At 54.9% G+C, this 13,649-nt stretch overlaps 1 protein-coding gene across 1 annotated transcript; it reads right to left on the bottom strand.

Annotated features, from left to right (window-relative positions):
• Positions 1–758: 758 nt before the first annotated feature.
• Positions 759–1,926, bottom strand: SSTR5 (somatostatin receptor 5). The gene has a single exon (XM_029057497.2). The coding sequence runs from the start codon at positions 1,875–1,877 to the stop codon at positions 759–761; it is 1,119 nt and encodes a 372-aa protein (XP_028913330.1). The 5' UTR covers positions 1,878–1,926.
• Positions 1,927–13,649: the final 11,723 nt, after the last annotated feature.

The following is a 13,649-nucleotide window of genomic DNA, read 5'->3' as shown; positions in this document are numbered from 1 at the left end:
GTGCAGGGCTTAGAAGCAGCTTCAAGTTCCAGCTGTCCACTTTAGGGGTGGGGAGGTGGGATGCAGCCTCCCAGGCTACCCTAGTCTCAGCTCACACCACCTCTCCTTCCAGACCTTCCAATCTACTGTGGTCTGAGCCTCCATCCCACCCACCGGTGACTGCTCCACTCCATCTTCCACACTTCCCCCTAATCTGCTGCGGTCTGAGTCCCCAGCCAGGCTCCCCCCAGCAACAATGATAATGATCTGTTCCCCCCAGTGATCAGTCCCCCACAGTCTGCTGTGGTCTGAGTCTCCAGCCCACCCCCTCAGCGATCACTCCTCCCATATCTACTGTGATCTGAGTCCCCACCCAGCGATGACTGCTCCCCCCAATCTGCTGTAATCCGAGTCCCCAGCACAACCCCCAACGATTGCTCCCCCAAATCTGCCAAGGTTTAAGTCCTCAGCCCACCCCACAGTGACCACATCCCTTCCTCCTCCGGCTCCCTTCCACTCTGCGTTGGGTGGCCTGAGCCCCCCCCTGCCCCCTTGCATGGCCTGAGCCCCCTCCTGCCCCCCCACCAACCACTCCCCTCCACCTGCCACAGTCTCCCAGGCATGGCCCGGGACCCCTACCCATCCCCAAATGACCAATCCCCTCATCCCCCTCTAATCTCTGCCACACGAGCTGAGCGCCCAGCCCACCCCAACGACCGCTCCCCTCTACCCGCCCTGCGATCTCCCACACCTGGCCCCAGCCCCCGCCCCCTGCCCATTCAGAGCTGGCTGGTCTGCATGTGCCCATTGACCCGCGAGCCCCCGGCCAGCAGGGCGGTGGTGCGCAAGTGGCCGGACTTGTCCGGCCGGGGGTCGGCGGGGCCCCCCGTCCCCAGCCCGAGGCTGCGGCGCAGGCCCAGTGCCCGGCGGAAGCTCTCCCTGAAGTTGTCGGAGAGGAAGCCGTACAGCACGGGGTTGGCGCAGCTGTTGGCGTAGGACAGGACGACGACGAAGAAGTAGAGGCCGTCGGAGCTGTGCTCCTCGGGCAGCGGGAAGACGGCGTTGGCGATGTTGAGCGTGAAGAAGGGCAGCCAGCACAGCACGAAGGCGGCCACCACCACCACCACCATGCGCGTCACCTTGCGCTCGGAGCGCCGGCGCCGGCCCGCCCCGGCCCGCGCTCCTGCCGCCCGGACCTTGATCACGATGAGCAGGTGACAGATGCAGATGACCAGCAGGGGCCCAAAGAAGCCCAGCGCGGCCGTGTAGATGATGAAGACGGCCCCCCAGACGTCGGCTGGCTCGGGCCAGCTGATGTTGCAGGTGTTCCAGACCTCCTGGACGTCCACGAAGATGATGACCGGCAGGGACATCAGCAGCGAGAAGGCCCAGACTGCTGCGCTGATCAACTTGGCCACCGGCGGGCGCCGCCATCCGGCGGCCTTGAGCGGGTGAACCACGGCCAGATAGCGGTCCAGGCTCATGACGGTCAGGCAGAAGACGCTGGTGAACTGGTTGATGCCGTCCACGGCCATGACCAGCCGACACAGGGCGGAGCCGAAGGGCCAGTAGGAGAGGGCGTTCTGGGCGGCGATGAAGGGCAGGCCTAACATGAAGAGGACGTCGGCCACGGCCAGGTTCAGGATGTAGATGTTGGTGACCGTCTTCATCTTGGCGAAGCGCAAGACCACGTAGATGACCAGGGAGTTGCCGCCCAGACCGCCGGCGCACACCAGCAGGTAGATGACCGGGATGGCCACCGTGCGGACCGCGGATGGGGAGGGTTGGGCCTCGCCGCTGTGGTTGGAGCCGTCGCCTGGCGGACCGGAGACGTTGACGTTGAGGTCCCGGAGGGCGGCGCCCCAGCCGGACTCTGCGGGCTCTGTCGGGGGGTCCATCCTCACCTCCGACCCCGTGCTGGTCCGGATGGGGAGATGCTGCGGCTCAGGTGCTGGGGGTCTGCAGGGTTGGGGGACAGTTAGAGAGGCCCCGTGGAGAGTTGGTTGGACCGCGTGAATGGCGGGGGGGAGGATTTCATCCCCAGGCGAGGATGGGGGACTTGTTCCTCCAGGGGCCTGATCGTGCCCCCCCTCATGCTCTCCTGGGATCCAAGCTCCTCTGGGACCTGGTCCCCGCTTCCCTGCCCTCCCTCCCCCAGCTGCACAATTGATGTCACCCCAAGCCCCGGCCCCCCTGGGGTAGAAGATCCCTATTGATCGTGATGAAAAAAAAGGATGAGCTTGAGGGTGATGGGGACTTGAGTGGGTGGGGTGGGGTCTGCCCCGATAGAGGGAAGCAGTGTGGCTCAGTGGAAAGAGCACGGGCTTGGGAGTCAGAGGTCATGGGCTCGAATCCCGGCAATGCCCCTTGTCAGCTGTGTGACTGTGGGCAAGTCATTTAACTTCTCTGTGCCTCAGTTACCTCATCTGTAAAATGGGGGTTAAGACTGTGAGCCTCACGTGGGACAACCTGATTATCCTGTATCTGCCCCAGCACTTAGAACAGTGCTCTGCACATAGTAAGCGCTTAACAAATACCAACATTATCATTATTATTATAGAAGCAGCATGGCATAGTGGATAGAGCACAGGCCTGGGAGTCATGAGTTCTAATCCCACTTGCCTGCTGTGTGACCTGGGGCAAGTCACTTCACTTCTCTCTGTCTCCGTTACTTCATCTGTAAAATGGAGATTGAGACCGTGTGCCCCATGTGGGTCAAGAACTGTGTCCAAACCGATTTTCGTGTTTCCACCCCAGTGCATGGTACAATGCCTGGCACATAGCAAGCACTAAACAAATACCATTATCATTATTATTATTATTATTATAGACCCACATAGAAGCAGATTGGCTTAGTGGATAGATGGTAGGACTGAGAGTCAGAAGGACCTGAGTTCTAATCCCAGCTCTGCCATATGTCTGCTGTGCCACCTTGCGCAAGACACGTCACGTCTCTGGGCCTCAGTTTACCTCATCTGTAAAATGGGGATGAGTGAGCTCCACGTGGGACAGGGACTACATCCAACCTGATTACTCATATCTATCCCAGTGCTTAGAACAGTGCTTGCTACATAGTAAGTGCTTAACAAGTACCTTGATCATTATTATTATTATAATATCCATGTGATTAGATCGGTAGGTCTAATCTCCCGGAAAGCCGCCCATCCACAGGGGAGAGGGAAGGTTACATAATATTAACATGATTAAAATTGAGCCCCCTGAGGGATAGGGACTGCGTCCAACCTGATCAACTTGCACTCACCCCAGTGCTTAACACAGTGCCCTGCATGTAGTAAGTGCTTAACAAAGACTATATTTTAAAAAAAACCCACAAAGGTACAAATAGGCACACGAGATATGCTTAGGTCCTGCAGATCTCAGCTGGCCAAAGGAAGCCATGGACCTTAAGGGACTGGGCCTTAGTTGGGGCCTTTAAGTTTCCTTGTTGTAACTGGGTTCTCATTATATCCCAGCTGTCTCAACAGGGTCTCCTGTAGAATTGATTCTGCACACCTGAAAATGCAACCCATTTTCCTATCAAGTTCACCTTTCCTTGAACTTATCTCCAGGGACCGTACCAGCGGCATAAGGCCAGTCACTCCGTGTGACCTCAGGTACATCCCTTAACCTCTCTGGGCTCACTTTCCTCATCTGTAGAATGGGGAGAGTAATGCCATTTCCTCTCCAGGATGCCTTTCCCTGGCTGCATTTGGACTTTAGCAGGCCCAACCTCCACCATCTTCACCCCCGTCCCGCTCCCCGGATCCCCCCAGGCCAGGACCCTCCCTCCCTTCTTCCCCTCCCGCTTTCCAGGCTGGGCAGGTTGGGGTGGGGGTGGGGTGCTGGATGGACCCTATCAATGAGGAAGAGGAGGGAGGAGGTGGGAAGGAAGGGTTCTGGCACAAGGACCCAAGGGGCAGAAGTGCTGATAGGGGTTCAAGGAAGAGGGAAGGCAAGGAAGGTGAAGAGCAGGACTCTCGTTCAGGGGAGAGCACAACGCTTCAACTCCTTGAGGGCAGGGATCGTGCCTACCAATTCTGTTGTACTGGACTCTCCCAAGAGCCCAATACAAAGCTCTCTAATAATAATAATGTTGGTATTTATTAAGCGCTTACTATGTGCAGAGCACTGTTCTAAGCCCTGGGGTAGACACAGGGGAATCAGGTTGTCCCACGTGGGGCTCACAGTCTTCATCCCCATTTTACAGGGAACTGAGGCCCAGAGAAGTGAAGTGACTCGCCCACAGTCACACAGCTGACAAGTGGCAGAGCCGGGATTCGAATCCATGACCTCTGAGTCCAAAGCCCCTGCTCTTTCCACTGAGCCACGCTGCTCTCTACACAGTAGGCACATGATACTGATTGAATCAGAGGAAGGTGACCAGTGATATTATTGATCGGGGAGGAAGGTGATCGACAGGATTACTGCTTGGATAGGACGGTGATCAACAGAATTATTGATCGGGATTATTGCTTGGGTAGCATGTTGATCAGTGGGACTGTTAATCAGGGCAGGTAAGTGATGAGAGGATTATCGCTTGGGTAGTTCTGTGATCAGTAGCATTATTGATCGGGGAGGAAGGTGTTGAGCAGGATTATTACTTGGGTAAGATGGTGATCAGCGGGGACTGTGAGCCCGCCATTGGGCAGGGATTGTCTCCGTTGCCGAATTGTACATTCCAAGCGCTTAGTACAGTGCTCTGCACATAGTAAGTGCTCAATAAATACTATTGAATGAATGAATCAAGGGAGAAAGGTGATCTGAAGGATTATTGCTTGGGCAGGATGTGATCAGTGGGATTATTGATCGGAGAGACCTTCTAGCAGAGTTCCCCTGTTCAGGCTGAAGAGTGCCCACTTCCTGCCCTCGGGGAGAACTGGTGTCGCAGACAATCTTCACGGATCTCCTGGAGTCTCCCCTGCCCCTGTCCCCATCCCCTGCCCCCATCTCCTCTGCTACTTCCTCTCCCTACTCTTCTTCTTTCCTTCGGTCCCCGCACACCCCTCTTTTTTCCTCATCCTTCCTCTCCCAACTCCCCTAGGCTCTCTGCCTTGCCCCATTGGCTACCCTGCTGCCCTCACCCCTTTCCCAGGCTCCTGGCAACCCTCCTGCCATCTCTGGGGGCCTGGAGGAAGGGGGAAGGGTGGCAGGTAGTGCTCCATCAGCATCAGTGGTATTTATGAGTGTCTACTGTATGCAGAGCACTGTTCTGAGCACCTACTGATAACCTGAGAAGCAGCAAGGCCTGGTGGGTAGAGCATGGACCTAGGAGTCACAAGGACCTGGGTTCTAATCTTGCTTCTCCACTTTTTTTTTTTATGATATTTGTAAAGTGCTTACAGTGTGCTAGGCACTGTATTCGGGGGTGGGGTAGATAAAAGCTAATCACGTTGGACACAGTCCCTGTCCCACATGGGGATCACAGTCTTAACCCCCATTTTACAAACAAGGTAACTGAGGTACAAAGAAATGAAAGGATTTGCCCAAGGTCATGTACTAGACAATTGGCGGCACCAGGATTAGAACTCAAGTCCTTCTGACTCCCAGGCCTTGTCTGCTTTGTGACTTCACTTATTTAACTTCCCTGTGCCTCAGTTACCTCAGCTGTACAATGGGGATTAAGAGTGTAAACCCCATGTGGGACAGGGAGCATCTCCAACCTGATAATCTTGTACCTATCCCAGCGTATAGTACAATGCCTGGCATATAGTAAACAAACACTTAAAAAATACCATTAAAAACTTGGGGAGAAAATAGATAAAGAAGACACAATCACTGCCCTGGAGGAGTTTACAGTCTAGAAAGACCCTAAAATAAATTACAGGCAAGAAAAAGAGCAAAAAAGGATATGTGTAAGAGTTAGTACTTAAGTATATATAAATACATAAACATGTACAAATGCTTAGTACAGTGCTCTGCACACATCAAACACTTAATAATAATAATAATTTTAATTATGGCATCTGTTAAGCGCTTACTAAGTGCAAAGCACTGTTCTAAGCACTGGGGAGGATACAAGTTGATCAGGTTGTCCCACGTGAGGCTCACAGTCTTAATCCCCATTTTACAGATGGGGTAACTGAGGCCCAGAGAAGTTAAGTGACTTGCCCGAAGTCACACACCTGACAAGTGGCTGAGCCGGTATTTGAACCCATGACCTCTGACTCCCAAGCCCATGCTCTTTCCACTGAGCCACACTGCTACTCTATAAATACATTGAATGAATATGTAATATATATATGTATATATATATACATTTGTATATTAAAAGAAACAGTGCAAAGAACACTGCCTGTCTACCTGTTTTGTTTTGTTGTCTGCCTCCCCCCCTTCTAGACTGTGAGCCCATTGTTGGGTAGGGATCGTCTCTATCTGTTGCCGAATTGTACTTTCCAAGCTCTTAGTCCAGTGCTCTGCACATAGTAGGCGCTCAGTAAATAAGATTGATTGAATGAATAAACACGGGCTTGGGAGTCAGAGGTCGTGGGTTCCAACCCCGGCTCCGCCACTTGTCAGCTGTGTGACTTCGGGCAAGTCACTTAACTTCTCTGTGCCTCCGTTACCTCATCTGAAAAATGGGGATTAAGATTGAGCCCCACGTGGGATAACCTGATGTCCTTGTATCTATTTCAGCACTTAGAACAGTGCTTGGCACATAGTGAGTGCTTAACAAATATCATTATCGTTATTATTATTATTATGTGTGTTGTCCCTTGTTGAGTCGTCATGTTTAATGTTTTCTCTTTAGCCTCGTCGTGCCTCTTTCCACGCGAAGGTTTTGCTGGAAAAGAGCCTCTCCATTCTCGTTAGCAGGGCGCCCCTCGGGTCTGTCCGCGGGAACTGATTGAAGTAATTGGGAATGAAGATTTCTTCCGAGGAGCTACAGGCGGTTGGGAGCACACAGGGGTACAGGTGGTGAGGAAATGCCGACATGGCATCGGGGTGGGGTGGGGAGGGCAGGGGTGTATTTGTGTGTGCGTGTGTATGTGTGTGTGTGTTAGTTAATAACCTGGGGACATTAGAAATATATCGGGGAAGGCCCCCGGAGGAGATGGAATTTGGGGAATTCTGAGGGTGGGAAAGCTAGGGGAGCTTTTCTCCACCCTCTTCCCCGTTCGCTTCCTAACGGCTTTCTCGGTCCTAAAGTCAGTCCGAAGGTCCAGGGGGAGGAGGTGGAGGCGGAGGTGCCGGCGAGGGGATGGGGATGGGGATGGGGTGGGGATGGGATGGGTTGAGGATGGGGATGGGGGTGGGGATGGGATAGGATGAGGATGGGGATGAGGATGGGGATGGGGTTGGGTGGGGATGAGATGGGATGAGAATGGGGGTGGGGATGGGAATTGGGATGGGGATGGGGATGGGGATGGGGAAGGGAGTGGGAATGGGGATTGGGATGGGAATGGTTATTTGGATGGGGATGGGGATGGAAATGGGGATGGGGATGGGGATGGGGATTGGGATGGAAATGGGGATGGGGATGGGGATGGGGATTGGGCTGGGGATGAGGATGAGGATGGGGATGGGGATGAGGAGGCTGAGTGGGGTGACGAGGGGGTTGAGGAAGGGCAGTGGAAGGGGAAGATGGCGAAGACGATGGGAGGTTAGGGGAGGGAGGGGAAGGGGCGGGGGGACGGGCTGCAATGTCCGGCCTCTCCGGCCACCGAGGTCGGGGTCCGAGGCCGGGGTCCGTCCGAAGGGGACAGCCCCGCCGCCGCCGCCTGGCAACCGGTGGCCTGAGCCGCCCGCGCCCCCGCCCCTCCCCCCCGCCCCGTGAGAGAAGTCAAACCTCCACCGTGTCGCGACATCTGTTCTCCCGGGCGGACCGTGTCGCGACAGAGCGGAGGTCGGGGCTCCGCCACCCCCAAATGTCCCCAAGTGGAGGACACACGCACCTCCCGGGAGCCCCCGCCCGAAGGGGCTCCGCTGTGGAAATTTGAGGAACGGGGGCAGGCGGGGGGCGGGGGGCGGGGAGGGTTCTGACCAGGTCCCTGACCCCCGGCCCCCGACCCCTGACCCCCGAACCCCGGCCCCCCGACCCCCGGGCCCCCGGGTGGTGAGGGCTGAGAGGTTAGCTCCGCTCCCACCCCGCGCCCTTCCCAGCCCGGCCCTGGGCTCAGCCCGCCCCCCGTCTCTGGGTCCGGCCCCCACCCCCCAACCCCACCCCCCATTCCCGCCTCAAAGCCCCCCAAACTCCCAAAGCCGCCCATCCCACACCGCCGCACCTGCCCTCCGCCTCCCACGGGCTCCATCCCGGCCGCAGACGCTCACCCCCCCCCCCACCGACACCCCGACACCGGGGCCCCGCCCCCCCTGTCCAGCCCCCTCCCCAATCCCCTAACATCTTCCCACACACCCCCTCCCGAACGGGGCTTGGATCGTCCCCCACTCGGCGCGGGGGGCCCATCATCTCCCTGCAGGGAAGGGCAGGGTCGGGCAGGGCCGGGCAGAGCAGGGCCGGGCAGAGCAGGGCAGAGCTGGGCAGGGCAGAGCAGGACCGGGCAGGGCAGGACCGGGCAGGGCGGGACCGGGCAGGGCGGGACCGGGCAGGACAGGGCAGGACCGGGTAGGGCAGGACCGGGCAGGGCAGGACCGGGCAGGGCAGGACCGGGCAGGGCAGAGCAGGGCAGAGCAGGACCGGGAAGAGCAGGGCTGGGCAGGCCTGGGCAGGGCAGGACCGGGAAGAGCAGAGCTGGGCAGGCCTGGGCAGGGCAGGACCGGGCAGGACCGGGGGGCAGGGCAGGGCGGGGCGGGACTCGTGGGGGGCAGAAGAGCGACCCGGCCGACGGACGAGGGAGCCGGGAGGGCGGGGTGGGGAGGGGTCCCTTCCCGGGGCTCGGCTACCTGGGTCTGCGGGGCAGCTGGTGCGGACAGAGGGAAGCGGGGGCCCGTCCTCATCGGTCCGGCGGGCTCTCCGCCGGCCCCCCCAGAGTGTCTGCCCCCGGCTGGGCTGCCCCCCGCCCCCCGGGCTCCGGGCTTCGGGCTCCGTGTCCGGGCGCGGGTCCGGAGGGCTGGCCGGCCAGAGGAGGAGTCGTGGAGCGCGGGGCTCCGGACCCTCCCCCTCGCCCCCCCGCCGCGGCCCCGCCCCCCTCGGCACACCCCGCTCCCACGCAATCGTCCACGAGACGGACCCCCCCCCCCAACACACACGCACACACACACACAAACACACACACGTGGACATAGGCTCCGCCGCTTGCCAGCTGCCTGACTTTGGGCAGGTCACTTCACTTCTCCGTGCCTCAGTTCCCTCATCTGGAAATTGGGGATGAAGGCTGGGAGCCCCACGCGGGACAACCTCATCACCTTGAATCGCCCCCCCCCCCCAGCGCTTAGGACAGTACTTGGCCCATACTAAGCGCCGAATTGTACAATCCGAGCGCTTAGGACGGTGCTTCGCACATAGTAAGCGCTCAAAAAGTACTTTTGATTGAACAAATACCATCATCATCATCATCATCATAGGTAGGCCTAAGCACGGGAAGGCGGGAGTGGGCGGGAGCTGACCGGAGGGCTGGAGGGGCAGAGAGGCAGGGGCCGACCCGGAGCCCCCCACCCTCTCTCCCTCCTACACTGGCATCAGAAGAGGAAGATGTTGGGGCTGGGTTGTAGGAGGACAGCAGCCAGCTGAGGTAGGAGGGGGCAAGGGGCTTGAGAGCTCCGGAGCTGATGATGGTGAGGAGTTTCTGTCGGATGTGGAGTTGGAGAGACAACCACTGGAGGTTCTTGAGGAGCAGGGAACCATGGGCTGAACCATTTTTTAGAAAAATGATCAAGGTAGCTGAATGAAGTTAGGACTGGAGTGGGGAGAAACAGGAGGCAGATGCGGGAGTCAAGGCGGGATAGAATAAGTGCTTGGATCCGTGGAGGAGCAGTTTGGATGGACAGGAAAGGGCAGACTTTAGCGATGTGGTGAAGGTTGAACGGACAGGATTTAGAGATAGATCGAATGTGTAGGTTGAATGAGAAAGATGGGTCTCGGATAATGTCAAGGTTAAGGGAGTGTGTGAGAGACAAAGAGGAGGGTGGTGCTGTCTTTAGAAGCAGCGTGGCTTAATGGAAAGACTACAGGCTTGGAAGTCAGGGGTTATGGGTTCTAATTCCTGCTCTGCCACTTGTAATAATAATAAAAATAATAATGGTGGTATTTGTTAAACGTTTACTATGTGTAAAGCACTGTTCTAAGTGTCGGGAGGGATACAAGGTGATGAGGTTGACCCACATGGGGCTCACAGTTTTAATCCCCATTTTGCAGATGAGGTAACAGGCACAGAGAAGTTAAGTGACTTGCCCAAAGTCACACAGCTGACAAGTGGCAGAGCCAGGATTAGAACCCATGACCTCTGACTCCTAACCCCGGGCTCTTTCCACTGAGCTCTCAGCTGTGACTTTGGGCAAGTCATTTAACCTCTCTGTGCCTCAGTTAACTCATCTGTAAAATGGGGATTAAGACTGTGACTCCACCTGGGACAACCTGATAACCTTGTATCTCCCCCAGGGCTTAGAACAGTGCTTGGCACATAGTAAGCCCTTGACAAATACCATCATCATTATTATTATTATTATTATTGTTACAGCGATGGGAAGGACATGGTGGGTTGGATGGACAGGGTTTGGGTGGGAAGATGAGGAGTTCTGTTTTGGACATGTTAAATTTGAGGTGTCACCCGGACATCCAGGCAGAGATGTCCTGAAGGTAGAAAGAAATATGAGACTGCAGAGAGAGAGATCAGGGCTGGAGATGTAGTTCTGGAAATCATTCACTTGGAAGAAATGAGAGCGAATGAGTTCTCCAAGGGAGTGGGGATGGATGGAGAATTAGAAGGGGATCCAGAACTGAGCTTTGAGGGACTCCCACAGTTAGGGGCTGGGAGGTAAAGGGGGAGCCTGTGGAAGAAACTGAGAAGGAGTGGCCACTAGGGAAGGAGTCAGCTTCCTCCTTGCTCTCCAAAGCTACTTTTGCACTATTCCACCTCCCCCTTCTCTCCCCCTTCCTTTGAACCCACATCATCCACCTCTACCACCCACTCCAGATACTAGTCACAGTCATCTACTGCCCCCCAGGCCCCTCCTCCAACTTTCTGAACCATTTTGATCCCTTTCTCACATTTCTTCTCTCTTTCTCCATCCCTGAATTGATTCTTAGTATGGTCTAGTGAATAGAGCATTGGCCTGGGAGTCAGGAGGTCATGGGTTCTAATTCCAAATCTGCCACTTGTCTGCTATGTGACTGTGGGCAAGTCACTTCACTTCTCTGTGCCTCGGTTACCTCATCTGTAAAATAGGAATTAAGAGTGTGAGCCCCATGTGGGACAGGGACTGCGTCTAAACTGAATAACTTGTATGTACCCCAGCGCCTAGAACAACGCTTGGCACATAGTAAGCACTTAATTTGTACCATTATTTTTATTATTATTATTCAATAGCCATGTGGATGTTCCTTACGACCCTTCTACTGCCTGATTCTTATCTCTCCGCAACTCCACTGACTTCCTGCTCCGCCCCACTTCACCCACTCACCAGCTTGGACGCACGTTCATTCGCATCATATCTAGTCACTGAACAATCTTTACCCTCCCCAGCTCTGAAATCTCCCTATCTGAGCACAACCTCCTCACCTGTCTTCTCTCCCACATACTTCCTCCCTGCAAATCTGATCTGATTACCTTGTAGCTACCCCAGCGCTTAGAACAGTGCCTGGCACATAGTAAGTGCTTAACAAATACCACAATTATTATTACTGTTATTATTAATAAATATGTTGTTCCCCAACAGAGCCCCCTGATCTTTTGACCCCAACCAATTTTCTTAAGTCATCATGCACCATTTAGTCTCCATACCCAAACTAACTTCCTTTGACGCACAAATTGACACCCTCAACACCACCCTCTCTACTGAATTCAGCTCATTCAGTCCTCTATCCCTTCACCAATCTTGCACCACTAACCCACAGCCCTAGTTCATCTCCACAATCCACTTCCTTGGCTCCCGTGCACAAGTCCGGCTCATCTTCCTGCAGAAACGATCTGGGCATGTCACTCCCCTTCTTAAACAACTCCAGTGGTTGCCTATCGACCTCCGCTCCAAACAAAAACTCCTCACTCTAGGCTTCAAGGCTCTCCATCACCTTGCCCCTTCCTACCTCTCCTCCCTTCTCTCTTTCTACCGCCCACCCCGCACGCTCCGCTCCTCTGCCGCCCACCTCCTCACCGTCCCTCGGTCTCGCCTATCCCGCCGTCGACCCCTGGGTCACGTCCTCCCGCGGTCCTGGAACGCCCTCCCTCCTCACCTCCGCCAAACTGATTCTCTTTCCCTCTTCAAAACCTTACTTAAAAATCACCTCCTCCAAGAGGCGTTCCCAGACTGAGCTCCTCTTCCCCCTCTACCCCCTCTGCCATCCCCCCTTTACCTCTCCGCAGCTTAAGCCTCATTTTCCCCTTTTCCCTCTGCTCCTCCACCTCTCCCTTCCCATCCCCACAGCACTGTACTCGTCCGCTCAACTGTATATATTTTCGTTACCCTATTTATTTTGTTAATGAATTGTACATCGCCTTGATTCTATTTAGTTGCCATTGTTTTTACGAGATGTTCTTCCCCTTGACGCTGTTTAGTGCCATTGTTCTCGTCTGTCCGTCTCCCCCGATTACACTGTAAGCCCGTCAAACGGCAGGGACTGTCTCTATCTGCTGCCGACTTGTTCATCCCAAGCGCTTAGTACAGTGCTCTGCACATAGTAAGCGCTCAATAAATACTATTGAATGAATGAATGAAAGTCCCAAAGTGCTGCTGGCCGAAATTTACATATCAGGCCGATCTCATCCATCTGAAATTCATCATTTCTTGCTTTAATTCTGCTTTCTCTTCTACCTGGAAATGTTATTTCTCCATCCTTATTGACTCCCATTCCCCTTGTCCTTGCTAGTCATTTCAGATGTTTAACTCCTTCCTCAAACTCTCAGTCCCTCCTCTTCCCCCATCTCTTGCTATTAATGACCCAACCACATACTTTATTGATAAAATTGAAGCCATCAGGCATAATCTCCTTAAAATCTCCCCTGCTTCTCTTCAGTGCCTCCGTCCTCCTTCCCCTTCTTTTACCCTCCCATCTTTCCCAGCAATACCAGAAGAGGAGATCTGCTGCTTTTTCTCATAATCTTCACCAGTGTCTCTGACCCCAACCCTTCACACCTTATCAAAGCACTTGCCCCCTCCTTTCTTCTCTCCCTGGCTGTCATTTTCAACTCTTCATTTTCCAGGGGCAAACTGATAATAATGGTATTTGTTAAGCACTTACTAGGGGCCGATTACTGTTCTAAGCACTGGGGTAGATACAAGGTAATCAAGTTGTCCCACGTGGGGCTCACAGTCTTAATCCCCATTTTACAGATGAGGTAACTGAGGCACAGAGAAGTTAAGTGGCTTGCCCAAGGTCACAGAGCAGACAAGTGACGGACCCGGGATTAGAAACCACGTCCTCTTCTTCCCTACTGCTTTCAAACATGCTCATGTCTCCTTTCTCCTAAAAAAACCCCTTCCTTGACTCGTGACACTCTGTTGCCGCCCCATTTCCTTCTCCAGACTCCTTGACCACCCTCCAATCTGGCTCCTCCCACCTTCACTCCATGGAAACTGGCCTCTCAAAAGTTTAGTATGATCTCCTTCTTGCCAGGCAA

This window comes from Ornithorhynchus anatinus, chromosome 2 (genome assembly GCF_004115215.2).
Source record: "Ornithorhynchus anatinus isolate Pmale09 chromosome 2, mOrnAna1.pri.v4, whole genome shotgun sequence".
NCBI classification, from domain to species: domain Eukaryota; kingdom Metazoa; phylum Chordata; class Mammalia; order Monotremata; family Ornithorhynchidae; genus Ornithorhynchus; species Ornithorhynchus anatinus.
The sequence above is the reverse complement of the archived record's forward strand: the minus strand, read 5'-3'. Positions and strand labels throughout refer to the sequence as shown.